The 19,120-nt window shown below is 39.2% G+C and overlaps 1 protein-coding gene across 1 annotated transcript in view; it reads left to right on the top strand.

The window, feature by feature from the left end:
• The window catches only part of LOC139721946 (uncharacterized), a 44,934-nt gene extending 28,792 nt beyond the window's left edge, over positions 1 to 16,142 (top strand). Inside the window, exon 2 of the mRNA XM_071633268.1 lies at positions 9,569 to 16,142. Within this exon, the coding sequence (XP_071489369.1) occupies positions 9,569 to 11,947 (2,379 nt within the window). The 3' untranslated portion in view covers positions 11,948 to 16,142. The remainder of the gene's footprint in view (positions 1 to 9,568) is intronic.
• The last annotated feature ends 2,978 nt before the right edge of the window (positions 16,143 to 19,120 follow it).

Below are 19,120 nucleotides of genomic sequence, written 5' to 3'. Positions count from 1 at the left end.
GTGCAATCACTCACTTAATAGTCACCCTCTTTCAATTTCCTTTGCTGTCTGTTCGTTCTCAATCTATGTGCTTTGTTTGCTTGGTGACTTTTGTTTTCATTTGGTGTATTGTTTGTATTTGTTTATAATGTAGTTTACCTGCACGGATACCGTTGAGTGTGTAATGTTCTTGTTCATTCTCTCCCCTTTCGTTTTCAGTTCGTGTCCGACCGCTGTCGGAGAGTGTCTGTCCAACTTCTTGTCTATGCAAGGTCACTGGTAAAGGCCCTCTCTCCCCAGTGAAATTGACCCACAAGTCACATTTTTTTGTTCTGATGATTTTGTACACTTCCTCGTTTGATTATTTACAATTTGTTTGCTGCTGGTGGAAGTTCCTTGTACTTTCCTAAGTTTTAAATCACGAGAACGAATACTTACGTGGAAGCACATCCTACAGGGGACTAGACGGCTATATGTTCAAAGAGTAGCTGCGGATTGTCAAACAATGACAACATCCTATAGCTTGAAATACTTGTTTTCTCTTGACGCTGGAGTAATTGGCTGCTCTCTTTCTATAATTTCGAAAATTTTAGGAGAAAGCCAACCTTTTGAAGACAAAATGTTTGACTCAGATCAAGTCTCCGGGTTACAAGCTATGTTTGTTGTTTTCTTGCTTTTGTTTTTGTAAAGTTTGACTGCATAGTGAGTAATTTAGCTGGCATAGTATTAATAAGATGTGCTAGTAAGGCGATAAGATGTGTGAATATTGAATTTTTTTCAGTACTGAATACTGACAAGTCAGCGCTATCATAATATAAACGTAAATCAAATATTTAGGTATGCATGATAGGTACGTGCTCTGCAGATAGGAACAAATTAGGAATATCTTAAGAATTTCAAGATTTTTTCTTTTAATAGACGTAATATGGATAATAAGGAAACCTGGACAAACTACTCCTACGATGATGAATTATCTTAGTGAAATGTATTGTGCAAATGTTTCATTTCCAGGTTTTTTTGTTTATTTGGTTTGTCATCATTGTGACGTACAATGCATTGGAGTGTTCGGAGTACTAATATTCGACCCTTCTGTGCTTCCTGTTTGAATGATATACATTTTTCATATAGAACTTGAATACTATAAACGCATAATTTTTGTGAATGATTTCATTACTCTATTAATTCTTATTGGACGAGTTCCAATGTCGAAGTGTAGCTATTTATTATTACAACAAAATTTACATGTTCATCAAATCAAATTACGATACAGCTTCTATCGAAAGTTCATTTCCAATGGGTGTACAAATTGGAGGAAACTGAAGTGCAGAAATCATCATAAAACAAGTATTAGTTAAATTATTAGTCAAATTAAGACCACTTATTGCTGATTAAGGCTCTCCAGAGCTTGGTCTTCCAAAATATCGCATGTATTAGTAGACTGTCTCACAATCCCGTGCACACACCAAGAAGTTGTCGATCTTATATATAGAGGTAGCCAATTAAATTATGTAAAGCATTCTTGAGCTGCAAATGTATAGTAGGCCTATATATGAACTTCAAAAGAAACAAACTGAGTACGAAGAAGCAAACATATCTGTTTCTGACGGGTGTATGTCCTTCAATTAACTCATGCTGGTGGACTGGGTAGAAGTACCTGAAAGTTTTGTAAAAATATTTTCGATCTCCTTTGATCATTAGAGTCCATTTGTTATTGGCATGGCATTATGTTAGAGCGACTGGGTAAATATCACGTGCAGTGACAGGTATACAGAACGTTAACGTTCATGGCTATGTAATGTTAAACCATCAAGGTGGGCTCAAAGAACGTTGACCTTATACTGGTCACAAAAACGACAGTTTTACATTACTTCAATTCGAGCTGTACACAGGATGAATATACTAAGTAACCCACTGATGAAATGTCAAGGAAGTTCATGAGGGCTTGCGGAAGCGTTGTTGTGAAACGAAGTGTTGCTACCTTGACATTATTCGTTGTAAACAACAAAACTCAGAAGCCGTTGCTTCATGTGAACAAGGACCTAGCTTTCTATCAGTCTTTTATCAGACTTTTGCAAAGTCTCTCACCAATTAAAATGTGTCCAGGATGTAATTTGATCAATAACATCCTGTTATTGATGGCAAATCAGTTTCATGACTTACGTGCCATTGTTTTGTGGTGGTCGTTTAAGAGCACTATATTTCTTTCAGAACTCACCGAAAATCTTGAGGTCTCGTTGGATGGGTCAGTTTATTTTCGAGGCCATGGAGCAAAGGTTGTTGTTCACATATACACATGACGTTCAGAGAAGCTGGTATGGACGAATTCAATTCCTCGGGCAAGGTGTGGCCTAAAGTCTCTAGTGAGGGACACGCAGTGACGTCTCAGCCCTTTTCAATGGCCGCGCGCGAAGTAGAAAAGGGAAACATGCCTAAGGTCATTTAAACAATTCTCTACCAATGTAATCTAAACATTTCAATCAACCAATTAAACACTAACAAACGTCCTCGAAGGGTAATCACTGGCAGCGTAAAGGAACGTATGAAAAATAAAGTAATTGCAGGGTACAAGGCGAAAGACCTGCGGGTATAAGAATCTCCGTATTTCATATTTTTCTCAATCGCGTCTTTTTCCCCCAAACTTCTTCTATCGTGGATTTCGTGAAATGCTGGCGGATAATCTACGGCAAGGATAGAAACATCTCTCAACATGTCTTCAGAAACGCCATTGCGTATTACCCTATTCACATTGCGACCAAACTGTTTAGCTTAAAAATTTTCCATCTTTAAGGAAACGGGGCTCATCAAATTTTTTATGCTGGCTGCTTCTCTATAGAAAGGAGTGAAGAATGTTTGTCCCATGTATCAAGAACCCAGTTGAGTAGTGAACTTTTGGAATAACATTGTAGTGCTTGATGATTTTCAGAATCTTATGACGATAGAATCTAACCAAAATGAAGCCGTCATATGCTGTTCTGTCCTCAATATTTTTCACCTTCATCTTCTTACATAAAGAAATAAATGCCTCGGCACTATAGAAGAGAGTGCTTCCTATCAGAATGGCCTCAAAGCCCCGTTCAATATCAGCCTGGTTTATTAAGATCGAGACACCTATAAATCACGTGGGACCAGGTATGACATCCCCCTGCCGGATCCAGGGAAGTCTCGGTATCTGGATCTGGTATAGCTTTACAGTCTTCGAGCATGATAAATGGAGCTCATTCTTCGAGGGATAAACGACGAAACCGCATCATTCTATTTTCGACATCCATTCGGTGTACTATACATCTCATGCAAGTGAGTCATGCATCGAAATGTTGGCTAGCGAAATGGTTGAAATGTTTGCGCGCTTTTGTGATCCCAGCGCTCCTAATTATTGTTAACACTTTCCATGGCTTTTATGCAATGGCCTCACGAACACAAACCATAAGCTGGCTAACGATTCTTACTGGAAACATCTTTTGGTACTTTTTAAATTATTTCTTTCTTCGAAACCTAATGTAATTAACGAGCGAGCTGACCATTCAGTTACGAGAAACGCCATATTCAATTGTTGCTGTTTTTACATTGAACAGTTGTTTGTATGTATAGTAACTTTAAAAATAACCAATCCTTTCCAGTCGATATTAAAATGATATATTGAGTATCATTTTAGAGAAGCACACGTGTTCGGCGTGTTTTCTACCCCCCCCCCCCCCTTCCGACAGAAAAATTTCAGTCCAACCTGTGAGTTTCGTCAACTCTTCATATCTTGTGAAGATGTAAACATATCAATCGTTGTTAACGTGGGCGCAGCAGACAACACTGAAAAGTACACGCGTCTCTTACTTTTGGTATAGCTGATTGAAGATGAAGACGAAAACGACGCACATCGTCATTGTGGGAGATGGATTACCGGACGCTATAAGATAACATCCTTCTAAAGCATGCGAGAATATATGTCTTTCTTGAAACCTTCTTGTCTATTATCTTCGCTTACACCTGGTCTTCCTCGTAGTAATGATAACCGCCAGGGCTATGATACTATCAGACACGACCACGGAAGTGCAAAAATGTATGCATATACCACCCAACACTTGTGTTTCCCCGAACTCTAGACGTCTACCCCAACCAATGTTCTTGATGCTATTTTTCTCTCGTATTGTTGCTGTTGTTCCTCTGTCGTATTTTCTTTTAAGAGATATTGTAATACCTTGTAAATTGTAAATTGAAGAAAGTATTCTCTATTGTATCGTGATGTATACTTCTTCGTAGATTAGTATGACAAACTGGGGGGGGGGGTCCTAATCAGTACCTCTCAATTTTTTAAACTCTTATTGTTTTTGATCGTCGTAACTATACTGAGAACATGATTTCTTTTTGTTACTATCTAGTAAAAGAAAAATATTCGTTCTATTTTTGTCTTTGATTAACAAAATCTGCCTTAGTTACACCGAGATTTTTTTTTCAGTCACTGAAGATACATGTTATTGCTTGCCTGACAATACATAGAACTCTGTTTCTCTCCATACACGCATTGATTGTATTCAAGTCGGTTACTTTGTCCTCATTAGCGTGCCGTGCACTCGTATCGGCGAGCACGCTTTGATGGGCTCTTACCGCCGTAGCGATTTAGAGTACCCCTGTGGATGGCCCTAGCGGCATCAACACCATATTTGGCTGTTGGTGAAGAAGCGATGAACAGCCGGGAGAAGTCTGGTGCGTCATATTGTTCTTTGTCTTGGATGTGGTTCGGTCGGACCAGAGGCAGAGTGATGGATACAAGTAAACTGCTATGAGATGCGAGATGGGCGTGTACAGGATGCATCATAAAAATACCTTCTCGATAAACGACTATGATGATCATAATACTTTGCCCGAAGATTATGCTGCATACTTCAGCTGTAGATAGTGCTGTGCCGAAATACTACCGAGAGTCCGATAGTGCTGTGCCGAAATACTACCGAGAGTCCTTCTTTTCTATATCTCTTAATCTATCTTTTCTTTTATAGTATGTATTCCCCCACACAGGAATAGTCAGGACTCCAATGCTGTAAAACGTGAAACACTCCATGTGCATTTGAAATCTTTCAATCATAATACCACGAGAAAGAATACGCGGTACCTTGCCTATACGGTGACTTCCTGATGATTTTTAGATATACTAGTACTTAGTTTCTCGTATATCTAGAATGTTGTTGTTGGTTAGTTAGCGATCTTGTTTAAGAACCTGATTTCCGCACCTTCTGCATGTGATACTTCATATGATACTTGATTTGGAATGACAATGAATGTGCATTAAAAAAAAGAAGGAAAAGCCAGCCCATCAAGTTTCGGCTACGTTGTGCTACCTTTGAAAGTTTGCCATTTATGACAGAGATTGCCTGACAGATGCTCAGTTCTTATTTTTGAGATACTCTGTATTTTGTCGTATCTTTCATATCCTCTTCTCCATGTTCATCCGTATACGACATCGATCAACGTCAAGAAGTTGTTACTTTGGTGACATGGAGCTAAATGCGGAGTGATTGGATAATTTGTCATTGGTCCGCGTCAGCTGTTGCGAAGCTGATAATCACTGGCTGCGAGACGGGACAGATTGTCCTGTAGGGGGATGCGGTTGGTGACGAGACCCGACACGGACGGACAGATGGACAATCATATTATATGGGCTTGTGGTTGGGAGACAGGCAAGGCATACAGATCTACTGACAGCAGCCAGACGAAGATATAATATAAATCGTGAAGGGATATAATTATAACTATTGAGTAAACAAGACACAGCGAGACGCTGTATAGAGTATAGAGGAGAAAAAGGCGATAATGTGAAAGATAGAAACGAGCGCTTATGGGAAGCAGAGTGGAGGCATGCAATAGTAAGAAGTGCATTCTCTTTAATTTTCCCAGATTGCATGATAACAATGTCTTGCTCGTTGACCTACATGGACATAATACAACCAACATACCTCCATTCTTGTAACAATGTTGTAAATGTGGTAACTGAAAGGTTTCTTTATCATCATCACATTCTATCGGCCATCATGCGTGAGCAGTCAAACTTGAAATGAACATTTCATTTGATCTGGGAGATACACAGAAAAAAAAACACTTTTAACTTATTGTATTCATAATAAGAAAGGCTGGTAAAGTGGACCGAATGTTCATGCAGAATCAGTGTAATTACCACGATTCAGTCTAACTGCATGGCCAAAGTCCACATGAATTAAAGACTCCACAATAATACAACAGTTCATTCTGTCTTCTCAATTTTTGTTGATTACAGTCCCTATGAATACAACAGTGTTTCGTATTTCATCTTAAAATATTTCATTTGGGAAAACATTGTATCGTTAATCCGCATTTGGAAAAAAAATGTCAGCCCAGGAAACGTGTGTAACCATAGATTGGTACTTTCAGAGCCTCGACATGAAATGTGTTTAAACCTAGATCGTTAAGTCATGGTGACCTCTGGGACCACGACAAACATGTTCCCAAAGGTTTCGTGAACCCTTACCCGTATCACATACACATCTGGCATGTTGGATGCATGACAACACCAAGGCTATGTAATCAATGCCAGACGTAGCTTAGAGCTAGTACTCGCGCCAAATATTCCGAGTCATGTCTCACCCTTCACCCAATCGTCGTCTTGGTAACTTGACAGACGACACTTTTTTCCCTTGTCGCAGAGGTCTTTCTCATTTTCTTAACATTTTTTCTTTTCACGAGAGATTGTTAAGTTTAGAAGAGTTACAACTTGAAATGAGATACAATTCTTACCAATTCTGCATTGTCTGAAAAATAAACACACGCACTCTTGCTGCACGATACCAAGACTGAATACACACCAAAATCAGACAAACGTCTCCCTCAACATCTGGTAATTCCACGATATTCGAAAGCATGCTGAATATTTGTTTCTATTCGTGATGCTACGTTTTTAGGGGTAGGGTCTCTACCTTTGGAGTGTCTACGAAGAAAATTTTTTTAATTTACTTTGTCGTCACTTGAAATATGCCTTGGTTTCAGTCTGCAGTTTCCATTCAGGAATCGTCATAAATTCCTTTACCAGCAGCAGATTCTAATTATTCGCGAAATTATTACAATGTATGTAAGCCTCCTACATATGATTGTGGACAGAGTAAAGATGAGTGTGTGTGTATCTGTGTTCATGTGTGCGTGTGTGTGTGCGTGTGTGTGAGCGTCATAAAACATTTCGTGTCAAGGTCCCTCACACATATCACAGTATCCCTAGCTGTTGTTTCGTATTGCTCTAAAGAAGTGCTCACCAGGGAGCTGGATTGGTGAAATTGAATACAGACACACTCATGACATTTTGATGTGTGGTCAGACTGGCAAGATATTTATTTACACGATGTTTAATGATGCTAAACGCTCACCAAAATAATCATGATTTAACGGTTGTGTTATGAAAGCACGACGAAACATTTACATCTGTAGCCTTGTCTGGTGGTTGGCTACCTTCAAGTCTGTAGCGAAAGGAAAAGGACGAAGACAGTGACCGTCCTTCTGTTACCATGATCAGGCCTACTTGAATGCACCTCTTAAGTTCAGAAACTTAGTGGTAGTGCTCCATAACTGTGGTAGAATAGATATAGTTTTAGGCTTTGGGAGTATCGAGATGCGGGGAAGATGGACGTTGCTGCTAAACGTAGATGAGAGACTGTAATTAATGCAGCATATCAACGGAATGATAAACGTGGAACTGTGGACTCAAACAATAAAGAATTCTTTGCTGAGAGAAGGAATGAAAGTGAATACAAGATCCAGCATTACCTCATCAGAGTACATTTAAGAGGTGCATTCAAGTAGGCCTTTTCATTGTACGAGAAATGTCAGTCACGGAATCTTAACCGTATTGACGTCACGGATTCATTGAGGCTTATTAGATAACTTAATGATATGATTTATCTATATTTATTTTTCCGGAAGTCATCTGGAGTAGGGGCGCCAGGAGGAACTTCGGGGGAGGTCTTGAATAACGGTACAAGGGTTGAACACGGAGAATAGTTTGGACAATATGCTGCACGAAAGTATACATTGTCGACATTAAGTCCTGAACTCGCTGTCGATTTTGCATACATTGAGTGACGCAGTTTCCCCTCTTTACTTTCTAAGATATCAAGAAATGTTTGTTTGATAAAGAGAAGGAAATCCATTGTAAGTTACGAATTGCTGGACGAACTCTCGGAGAACTCGGAACTATGGAAGGACCGCACAATTTACCGCTCTTTTATATGTATTCACAATGTTTGTTCTGACTAGGCCTATAATTTCATATACTACAGCAAAGTTTCTACAAAACATAACATGAAATATAATTATCTTTGATATTTCTGGTAAGCGGTTGTTTTGACGAGATGAGCAAGGAATGAACCAAATAAAGTAGGCCTATAGTATCTTTGAACGTTTCGATGCATCACCGAACTCAACTTATAAAAATGTGTTCATGGAATTAAAATGCATTTTACAAGGAAATACCAGTCCACTTGTTTCAATCACACTGCTTTTTGTTCTTTCTTTTATGTTTTTTATTTCCCTACTTCTTTTCTCTATGCCGTTGGCAGCTGTTCATGACGTGTTCCCGCAATCAACCCAGTACTGCCCACATGTGTCATTTTCTCCATTGGGATACTATTCTCGAACACAAATGCTGTCCCGTCAGTGTATTGGACTGGTAGACAGCGAGACCTCTCTCACGTTCACATAACCCTGACTGTCCCCTGGTATTCCTGCCCTCATAGCTGGCGGGTTGCTGTAAAATTCCCGCTGCGACCATTTAGCGTCAACATTGATTGTGTGACGCAAACCATCTTGATATCACTTATACTTCACTAGCCCACATTTCTACAGCAGACTCTGATAGCTCACCAAGACTGCGATAAAGGGTTAGACTTTGTAATAAGCCTTGTTGTGCCGCCTTTCGCAAAACTGAAAAAAAAAAGAAGAAAATGACCCAAACACCAAGAATCAAGACAGTTGACGATTTCTTGTTGGTGACAATTCCAGAATTTGAGACAGGCAGACCAGCTTAAACTCCATTTTAAGTGCACTGTGAGATAGAGATACTGAAATAAATTGCAGGCGGCCATATAGGCCCCTACATGCCAGATAAATTGCTGTACGTTTTGAGTACAATATCAGAACGACAATGGCGATTTTCTATAGCTGTCATGGTCGTGATGTCCTACTCTGTAAAATCTAACAACTCGTATTTTCATGTCCTTCTTTTTCAACGATGTCATTTCAACAATATCATCTCATGCCGTTGATGTAACTTGTATTAGAATACCGTTTGTCAATTTCTCCCAGACTTTTCGTAAAAAAAAATATGCAGAAATAACTCTGTTCTCATGATATTTCCACTGCTGTCTCACAGTGTCTTCCGTTCACCTCAAGGTCATGAGATTGATTTCTTGCAGGACTTTTACACTGACTACCAGGTATCAAGTTTTCCTCGTAACCCTGTACCTACAGAGAGCTGCGTTCGAAAAAAAACTACCTTTTTAAAAGCAGACTTATTACCATGTCTACTTTAATGGTTTATCAAAGTCTTGTAATGCCTGTTATACAACTTTTCTTTTCACTGCAGTCTAACCTGAAGGACACTGGGGACACGCTGTCCAGACAAATGGCATCCATGTACAGGAACTTTCAGAAGGTGAAGGAAGATGACACAGTAAGTGGCGACGGCGACTCAGAGGACAGCGGTGACGACAACATGGGTGGTAGGAGTTGCGTCGACACGGAAGACGATGTCAATCAGATGACCGACTTGGATGCTGACGAGTCGAGCATTTCGTCACGTAGAGGACCGTTACCCAAGGGGCAGCTGGCTAACCTCCAGCGCAAGCGGGCAGCGCAGAATGGAAGCAAGAATGTCAACAGCAGGGGGAAAGGACAGGATAACCAAAGAAGTCAGCAGAACTCCTCAAGGATAAATAATCTGAACGTTAGAGACAGAAATGACAATGATGTTTCGTCAGACATAACGACCACGACAACGAGAAATGTTCCTCAGAGCGCCATGGACGGTGATGTCGAGGACGCCTCGGACGACGACACTCTAAGCGAGAGTGAATGCAGTGGGAACTGCTTATGTTGTTCGTCTATTGCATCATATCAAGGCATTCCTTGGACGATTCGTCGACCAAGTTCAGCGGAGACGACCGAATACGACAGCGACAGCTCGGAATGCAGTGACTACGAAGACGATCGCTACAGATCAAGAAAGACTCCGCTACACGCTCGACTCAGCCCGTTCTTCCACCAGGAGTGCAGCCATTCTGAGGACAGTTCTCCAATGGACGGAGAGGACGAAGGCGAAGCCAGACCAGTCAAAAGGATGAGCCCGCTTGGATGCGAGAGTCCAAATAAAACAGACGCCTCACCGGAAAGTAAAGACGATAGCAAACCAAAGGGAGCCTCTAAAGGAGCGTCTGGCGGACCTCCCAAGACAGCCCCCAAACCAACCTTGAAACCAAAAGAAACAGCGAAAAACGGTTCCCGATCGACTGATGGAAAGGGACAGGGGAAACAGTCTCCCCGTGAAACGAAAGACAAGGACAAGGCAAAGGCGAAGGAAGTCAGTCCTTCACAGGCAGTTGGATTGGGAGCAGTATCTAGATCTGAGAAATCATCTGGAACAGTACCTTCATCCAAGAAGAGTGATGAAACTGCTGAATCTGGCAAGTCCAAGGCGAGACACGTTTCCAAAACAGCAATAGTTCTTCTCGACCCGGAGGCTGAATTTAAAGATGGGAATACCGTTAAAAAGAGGTCAAATTTCCTTCCTCAGCAACAGCCGATAGAGGTCCCACTATCATATGTAGATAAGAATGGTTGCATCACTCTAACACCCGATCCAAAGCTTGCTCCAGAGGCCTTTAAAGCTGGAAAAACAATCACATTTAAGGTGCGAGCAGCAACCGAGCAGTCATCAACCAACCCTGATGGTTCCATGGTCTTCACACCAACTCCAAGCCCTTCCTCCAGACCCACAATGGGCAAAACCGTCATGCGCGTTGCGTCCACTGAATCGCCGCCCGTCAGCATAGCGGCAGAAGAAATTGGACACGAGCACCAGATACAGGTCAGCCCCGAGGGTATAATTCGACTCAGCAAGAGGAAACCTGTTCCCATGCAGGTCTTCATGCCTCAATTTCAGCAGCAGCAGCAGCCTCAGCAGCCTCAGCAGCAAAGTGCCACGATTAGACTTACGAGTGGCGGTGGTAGTACTCAGGGGGAGCACGATACCTGCCCCAATTGCCATCGCAAGGCCCCTTCAGGTGTGGCTCAGCAACATGTTCAACCGTCATCAAACGTCGCCAGTAATGTGAGAGTTATTCACATGTCACCTGGTATCACGCCATCGCCCGTCCCGCCCTCCACTCAGGGCCGAGTCCAGGTCATACAGAGGCAGGACTCTGGCCATTCTTCTCCTCCGACTGCGAGACAGCAGGTTTTTGTTCAGCAAGAGCCAATCCAGGTTCCTCAAAACAGGCCAGGCCAGGTGATCATCAAACGTCAGGACTCTGGACAGTTGCGTGTTCAGACTGTTCAGATGCAGCCGGAGCAAGAGTACCAGCCGTTCTACCATCAGCAGGTAAATTATCCCCAGGAGATCTACCAGCAACAGGGGTATACTCAGCCAAGTTACCCTCACCACCAGGTCATTACCAGTTCGAATCAGGGGATGCCTACCACCATTCGTCTCGGAGGACAGAGTGGTGAGACGATTTCCATACCAATCCACCCCGGAACCCAGACAGTCCAGCGTCAGATCATTCACCAGTCTGGGGCACCGACCATGCAACAGATGCAACCGATGCAACCGATGCAACCGATGCAACCGATGCAACCGATGCAACCAAGTGGCGGCTCTGGAGTGACAACGATCAGGTTTGGAGACGGTGCGCCGATCAAAGTGACTCCAGGACAGGGGATGCGGTTCGTTATCAATCCAAAATGATTTCCATGAGTTAAAACCACTCGGAAACGATTCACGACATCCAAATCCTCGAAATGATATTGCTAAATTCTTAATAAGAAAGAAACGATGTAACAGACTGATCTGACTTTCAGAGAACAAGTGTGATCTTTAAGTTTTTCAGACTGACGGAGAATTTATCATCTCTTTTGAGATATACAGCCTTGAATGTGATAATCGTTTCAGAAACTAAGGTCGATGACTATTTCCTGTACCCTCTGCTTTACAATGTACTTGATATTGCTTGCCCTAGCTGATTGTTAGGGCATGCCATGGGATTATCGCGCTTAAATTCAATCTAGAGATACAGTATAAAAGACAAAGTTTCTCTTTTTATTTCAACGTAAGCTCCGCTGACTCAAGTGTTTGCTGCAGGTCGGAGAAAGATTGTCAAGAAATTTAGAAGTATTTTTACGTTATTTTAGATTTCAAAGGGTACACTATATAATTATATGTGTATGTCGGGTTTCGAGATACCGGATGTAAGTAATGAATAACAAAATGACGCCATCGAAAATTTAGATTTAAACATGTAATTCATGACACTGTAGTGCCAAGATTCAGAAGACTTATGGATTTCAGTCCAAGTGGCAAGGCAATGACATTGGCATTCCAAGTGTTAGATTGTGTGGACAGGTTTATGTCTTCAATGATAGCGTGATTGCTTGTAGAGTAGCATGAATTCTATCGAAATGGATTCAATGATTAGTGAAAAGTGCTTGAATAGCTTGGATATATACGATAACATGATACGGTCTATATAGATTTTGATATATTCATTCATTATAACTAGAGATTGTGGGAGGGATAGAAATATGCAGAAACATAGGTCTAGTTTAGAAATCTCGTGAAATTGTGGCGTCTTGAACAACAAGTCTAGAAGATTTGGAAAAGAGACTGCCGAAGTAAGGATCTAATGACGATCTGAATATTTCAAAATTGACGTGCTCAAACAGAAAAAAAAAGGTGAAAACGCAGAATATCAATGCGGAACATACTTCGTGTCGGGTTTAATCAGTAGGCCATGATTTATCTCCTTTGACAACTGAAAAGTACATTATTGATGCTTGGACTATCGAAGTTAGTGAAATCTGTAAGGATTACAAGGAGTATATCGATGGTATATTTTCATGGGTTAATACTCTAGAAGACCAGTATAGTAGCCTTTGCCATAACAGTTGCACTGCCACTTATGTAGTTACAGGGTTGAGTCTAGTTTCAGGTGAACAGTTAAGTACTTTTAAAACTGTTAAAACTTCATCAGTTGGTATAAAGAGTGCATACAAGGAATATTACTATCTCCATGTAAAAGACGTTACGTAAAAACAGCGAGCATGGACAACCGCATTAACCGATTTATCGTTTTTACGGCAAAGTACTAATGGAGTGCTCAACGAGCTACAGCAAAGAGCACGATTCAAAATTGAGCACAGTTAGTGCACATAGTATCATATTTACTGTACTTCGTAGCTAAAAAAAAATATCGTAAAAGGACAAGTCCACCTTCATAGACATGTGGATTGAGTGAATGCAGCTGTATTAGTAGAACACATGAGTGAGAGTATGAGGAAATTTGTTCAAAATCTGTTCAAAAATTATGAATTTTTGAAGTTTCTGCTCAGTCACTCCTGGATGAGCAGACTACTACAGTGTGTCACTGCTTGTGATGTCATATGTGTACAACGATATAAAGAAAATGTACAGAATAATCAACATGTTTTCACTTTTCTGGCATGATAAAATAAAACTTAACTTGCCTCTTTCAGAAGAGCCGGAAAATAATATTACCCTTAACATACGTCAGTGACAAATCAAGGAAATGTGCACTTTTTTCAGAAAAATAAAATTTTGTGAAATTCTCTTCATATTTTTCTTATATCGTTCTACGCATGTGACATCATACACTGTAGTAGTCTTTTCATCCAGCAGTGACTGCGCAGATACTCTAAAAATTCATAACTTTTGAACGGATTGTCAGATTTCCCCCAAACTTTCACTCACGTGTTCTACTGATATTGCTAGATTCACTTAACCCACATCTATATGAAGGTGGACTTGTCCTTCAACATCATTACGAAACTCTCTGTCGTAAAATAAAGAGAGACAGCTTTTCGGATCCCATGTTCAAATGTGTGAAATCCGAGGAAAAGTCGATTTATTATTCGAAATGTTGTTTCGTTGGAAATTGAATGATTGTAAATGACGTAACGTCAAAAATCACAAGGTGACCTCCTGACAAAGAGAAACGGGACTCTTCGTAGTTAGCAGAAGGCTCTGTCTTTTAGTTCCGAAATAGTATATTTAGAGTGGTACTTTCATCAATGAATGTTCACTTGATTCATAATGAAAATGTTTTGAAATGCTGTTTTCTCTCTTTTCTGATGTATTGATGCCAAAACGAAAAACAGAAGTGTTACGCTCACGTAAAAGTGAATGTAGACATACAAGGTGTTTTACATTTCGTACATGTATCTTGTTTTCGAGAGATTAGGCTTGGTTACAGAGTTCAATGTATTATAGCGCAATTATCTTAAATTGAACATAATGTATATAAAGCGTATTAATGTAAATTAGGCATTTTAACCGCTATACAAGGCAAGACAATTTGTGCAATTCATTATATACTTTTTAAATTTCCAAGAATATTTCATTCACAGGAACAAATGATTGTAAATTCAAAATTTTCAGGAAAAGTTGTATTGTTGTCTTAAAGCAAATCTCTACTGAGATGTAGAAGGTAGAAAAAGACAAATCTTAAAGACTGCGCAAAAATGTGCGCACACAAAGTACGATGAGGAGCACTTTTGTGGAAAACGTTACGCTCTTTAATGATTCCTTGGCGTGACTTTGAGCCGCATTGATTTGCTCACGGTTGCTAACTCATTTTGCAAGAATCTGATCACAAAGTGTGATAAATACATTAAGTGTGTTTTCAAAGGTTGTGGTCAAACAGATGAAGTTTTATTGCCCACACTCTGTCCTATATTAGACATCTTCCCATCGCTTTCCTAACTGAATACCGTAACGTACTGCTCACTTTTGGTGCTGTTAATCAACGAAGACAATAAAGGGATCAGGAAGATTTTTCTCTTGTTGTTCATGATTGTTTCATAAGCAGGAAAGAAGAAGAAGATGTTTTTCTTTACTATAATTCATACGTCGATTTAAATCACTTTATTTGCAGACAGCTCTTATTCGAGTTTCCTTCTTTATCAGTGTCTTAATTGAATTCAGTTAGCTTTATTTTGAATATTAGTACATTGTATTAGGCTTAATCTCATTGCCTATTTCGTCACAGATGCGTAAAAGTAGAGTAATGTACAAGAGACGTTCCACAACCAATAAAGACGTAGTGAAGTTAACGAAATATTCTTGCGCTTCATTGCTTGATCGATTCTATGTCTTTCTGTTCTTGTACTTTGTATTTGGCTATAAATCAAACGAACTTTTAAAACTTGACTATGTGTATTTCTACTTCCAGTATAGTAGAAACTGCGTATGATATATGTTATAGAAAGAGGGATTGTAGAATATCGTATTTTGTTGTACAGTTTTTCTGATGATTACAAGATAGATATATTGAATTGCGTTAAATCAGATCTGTTGCGTGCCTTATATTATTCTATATAGCAAGTAGGTACGTGTACCACATGAATATAAACGGTTGCGAGGTACTATTAATCAACAAACTTAAAAAATAGAAGTAATGTACGCTTCTTTTGTACAACAGGAATGGATAAGCAACAAATTTCATAGATCAGAACATACTTGTGGTTTTATATGGGTTTTGCCGATAAAAAGGGTATTTAGTCACAAAATAGAATTAAACACATAGAGAAATATAAATTTATGAGTGAAGGAAAAGATTCTATCTACGTGTTGATGTTTAAAGGATGAGGTCCTTTAACCAAAGTTGTGTATCTGGTATTAGATCACTTGATGTCATCGCGTTTAACTTTGATTTAAGAATTATTATTTTGTGTGAGTCATTGTTCCACGTGGATACATTAAGAGCAAAGAGTTCATAAGTATTCAACGAACTCGATTTACGTCCGAGAGTGACTAATGTATCTATCTGCGTTTTTTTGTTTCTTTTATTTTGAATTTTCTGTAACATCACATGCTTGTTTTGGGATATCAATAAACGCCTGTAACTCAGAATGCAGTGTTTCACAGAGTTCACCCTATAAGAAGTGATGACTTTGTCTTTTGTACTCAATGCTCCAAAATATACATTTAGAGAGAAATGAAACCAAGAATATACATGTTGATTGAGTGAATGCAGCGATATTAGTAGAACATTATCAGCAAAGTTTGAGGAAAAATCGGACAATTCGTTGAAAGTTATGATTTCTTTAAGTTACGGTGCAGCCATCGCGCTGGATGCGAAGACTGTATTTCAGTTCGTGACGTCACTTATATACAACGATATAACGAAAATATGAAGAAAATTCCACACTTTCTTTTAATGAAAAGTACAACCCCGATTTGATACTGACATTACCGGTGATATTATTTACTCTGCTTTCTGAAAGAGGTACGTCCAGTGCTCTTAAATTGTGCTATAGTAAAAAAAGTAAAAATATTGAATATTCTATAATCTTCTTTATATCTTTGTACGTACGTGACGTCGCAAAGGGTTGTAGTCTGTAAAAGATTGTAAAATTTTCCTCAAACTTTGCTGATCTGTTATGCTAATATTTCTGCATCCCCTCACTTTACATGCACACAATTTAAGGTTTCATCCTCCTTTAAACACACGTATTTGAAGACAGTTTTCAAAGGGGAAATCCAGTCCAAATATAAGTTAGTATGATATAAAGAGTAAATTCTAAAAAGTTCAGCGGTAAAAATTTGATTGAAATCGGATGAAAAATAAGGAAGTTATGACGTTTTGAAGTTTTGCTAATTTCTACAAAACAGTTCTTGTACATTGGATATGCATATGCAAATGAGTGAGCTAACCATGTCATAACCTCACAATTTTCCATTGATCGTGTACACCCCCCCCCCCCAACCCCCCCCCCCTCAAAAAAAAGTGACGAAAATTCAGTGTTTCTATCATTGAAGTCTGAAGCATGATGTTATTCCTGGTTGAATAACTTCAGTGATCAGTTAGATATACCAGGATTTGAGCCTCGGGCCTAATTGCGTTTGAATGAAAAACTGGAAATTTCAAAACTATGACAAGTTGTCAGGGAATGACATGCTCATTTTTCCATATGCATATTCACATTGACTGTTCAAGAACTGTTTCCCGAAAAAATTATCGAAACTTCAAAATGCCATAACTTCTTGTTTTTCACCCGATTTCGATCAAAAATTTGTTGTTAAACTCGTAATATTTTACTCTTTCTTATCAGTCTAATTTATATTTGGACTGGATTTCCCCTGTAATTGGCAGGTGAATTCGTCAACCATAGTCAGGGCTATCCTGGATAAAGATTTTCCTCACGTAATGTATGAAAAAAAGACAACCTTAAGGCTTTTAAATTTATATCGATGACTTTTTAATGAAGGGATTCTATATTCACACTTTGTGTTCTAAATCTTGATTGCCTATTAGCAACCACAAAGCTTGCCCAAAGGCTTGCCCTACCTCTAGCACCACAACTGGTAAAAGAAGATACAATTGAAATATAATGACATTCAGTTGTATATTATGTAGAGCAATTGTGAGAAAAAAAAAGAGTTTCTTTATTGAACATAACTCGAGATGATAGCTCGAGATGGACTAAGGAAGGATGGCATGTCTGATGTATTTCCTGTTCACACTTCTTATAGTCCTACGAAAATATATACTGGCCTGTTCATATGTGCTATAACGTCATATCCAGACATTTACCCTTGAATGAAATAGGAAAAGCCAGCATCCAGTATAATGGAAATATATTTTTTTTCTATTAGCCTTCAGGTTTTATTGCCCTATAGTCAATGAAGCAAAGAGTTCTTTCGGATTTATTGGCTTATAATTTGTATGATTATGAATACTAGTATACATAATTGATATATATACATATATAGAATCATACATATGATTCTGAGATACTGTATCAAAATAATACACCATCTCTCTCCCATACACTTATATCTGATATTAATTATATACAAAGGCCTACATAGCATTATATATGCCTGTATATAAGAATAATATTCATAACAAGATTTGTGATTGGTAGAATTAGTATTCACGTAACATTCGATGATTTCGTTGTAGTTCGTACGGTCGTTCACATCAGGGAGGTGAGACGTCACCCCCCTGTTCACATAGACTTTTTAATTCTTACACCGGGAATCCCGTGATAGACAAATACGAGTGAGTCATTCTGATCTTGCACATGACATTCAATGATTTGCTCTTAAACGTTCAATAAATTAATGATTAAGGGATGATAGCGATTAAAGCAAAATGAGCTGATAGAGCAAATCATGATCAATGTTGCTTATTGGCTAGCGCTAGCAATGTAGACGGCACTGCAGTGGTTTTATAATTCTATCCTCTTCGTGAGAGGCCTTGACGTATTATATCCTGCTGCCTTTTTAAGGACAGAATCATCCCCATCGATTTAGCGCTGAAAGTATTCTGCTTCAAAAGTATATGGCTATAATAAATTTGGTGCGCCCGTAAGTGCAACATTTAGTGTATAGATCAATGTTTGCAGACTTCTGAGCGATGACAACTCCTCATTTAGTATGCATATCACCTGTCACTGCCACCAAAATTCACTGTTTTATCAAATTAGATAGCACCTGAAATTGTCATAATTGTTTCTTCTTGTCCGGTGACAGTGAACTGTTTATTTTGTTGTTTATATTCTACATTAATCTAAAGTAAATTTGACAGTGGAATGGAGCTTCATTTAATACATCATTATTGTGTAACAGAGACACATGTGGTGACATGAAAATGATGTCCGTGCAAAAATGCCTGTGATGCATATTCTCGGAAGCGAATGATACAGAGGAGTGACCACGTGACTATTCGCTCAAATGAAAATCTCAGAACTGTTTCGTATGGGGGTGCTGTTAAGGTAAAATTTTACGTGGTGTATGTCTGTTAATTCCTACAAGGAGGTATCGCACATACCTTTTTGATTCCTTCAAGCCAACCAGTGACGTGGATACTCGAGTTAAAACTGATCATTGCATCATCAT

The sequence above is a fragment of the Diadema antillarum genome, unplaced genomic scaffold, assembly GCF_040938485.1.
Source record: "Diadema antillarum isolate AM-2024a unplaced genomic scaffold, OU_Dant_1.0 scf00000152, whole genome shotgun sequence".
NCBI classification, from domain to species: Eukaryota; Metazoa; Echinodermata; class Echinoidea; order Diadematoida; family Diadematidae; genus Diadema; species Diadema antillarum.
The sequence above is the reverse complement of the archived record's forward strand: the minus strand, read 5'-3'. Positions and strand labels throughout refer to the sequence as shown.